General features: G+C 44.5%; 1 protein-coding gene across 1 annotated transcript; it reads left to right on the top strand.

Moving 5' to 3' along the window:
• Positions 1-4: 4 nt before the first annotated feature.
• On the top strand, positions 5-716 carry LOC110034672 (probable carboxylesterase 2; the record flags this gene model as incomplete). The annotated part of the gene is made up of 1 exon (XM_020738919.1): positions 5-716. A coding segment is annotated over one exon (528 nt), but the record flags the coding sequence as incomplete, so codon positions are not given.
• Between the last annotated feature and the right edge of the window lie 218 nt (positions 717-934).

Here is a 934-nt window from a genome sequence, read left to right as displayed (position 1 = left end):
TCTCCCAGATCCATGGCTGTCCGACCACGCCGATCTGGATCGAGTCTTCGTTGCCGGCGATAGCGCCGGCGCCAACATTTCCCACCATATGGCGTTGAGAGCACGGGAAGAATCGGAGGCGCGAGTTGCCATCAAGGGGGTCGCATTGATTCACCCATACTTTTGGGGATCGGAGCCGGTGGGCTCTGAATCGACCGATCCCGGATCCCGATCTCGCGTGGAAAAAATGTGGCAATTCGTGTGCCGTAATTCCACCGGGCCAGACGATCCTTGGATAAACCCTATGGCCGATGATGCGCCAGGCCTCGCTTCTTTGGGATGCCAGCAGCTGCTTCTCACTGTAGCCGAAAGGGATGCCCTCAAGCACAGAGGAAAAGTTTATTATGAAAAGATTAAGGAGAGTGGGTGGGGAGGCGAGGCGGAGCTGGTGGAGACGCCGGATTCCGATCATGTTTTCCATCTTTTTAATCCTGATACTGAGAAGGCGAAGGACATGGTTCAGCTTTTGGCCGATTTCTTCAACAAAGAATAGGCTTGATTCTGAGCCCGGTCGTCTTCTTCATCGGATCGTCTGTATTATCTAAATAATTGATCGATTTGATCACTTTGGCGATTAGATTATCTGTTTTGATTCTTCCTCTGAAATGTAAGAGTGATCGATCTCTTGTATTTGGCTTTGTGAAACTTGAGAAAAATCTGTTGGTGATGATTGATCATCTGTTGTTCTGTTTTCATTGTGGGCTCTTTTGAGCATTTTTCTTTTCTTAATTTGAATATTTTCACAACAGATTAGATTAGAATTATTTTGATTCTGTGTATAATATACTTACGGTTTATTTGCTTAATAAGATTGATGAGTGCAAGAGAATTCACAGCGGTAGGGTAGTTAATTAATATTTTAGAATTACATAACCTAATATACGAGAAAATATTA

This window comes from Phalaenopsis equestris, unplaced genomic scaffold (assembly GCF_001263595.1).
Source record: "Phalaenopsis equestris unplaced genomic scaffold, ASM126359v1 Scaffold192058, whole genome shotgun sequence".
NCBI classification, from domain to species: domain Eukaryota; kingdom Viridiplantae; phylum Streptophyta; class Magnoliopsida; order Asparagales; family Orchidaceae; genus Phalaenopsis; species Phalaenopsis equestris.
The sequence above is the reverse complement of the archived record's forward strand: the minus strand, read 5'-3'. Positions and strand labels throughout refer to the sequence as shown.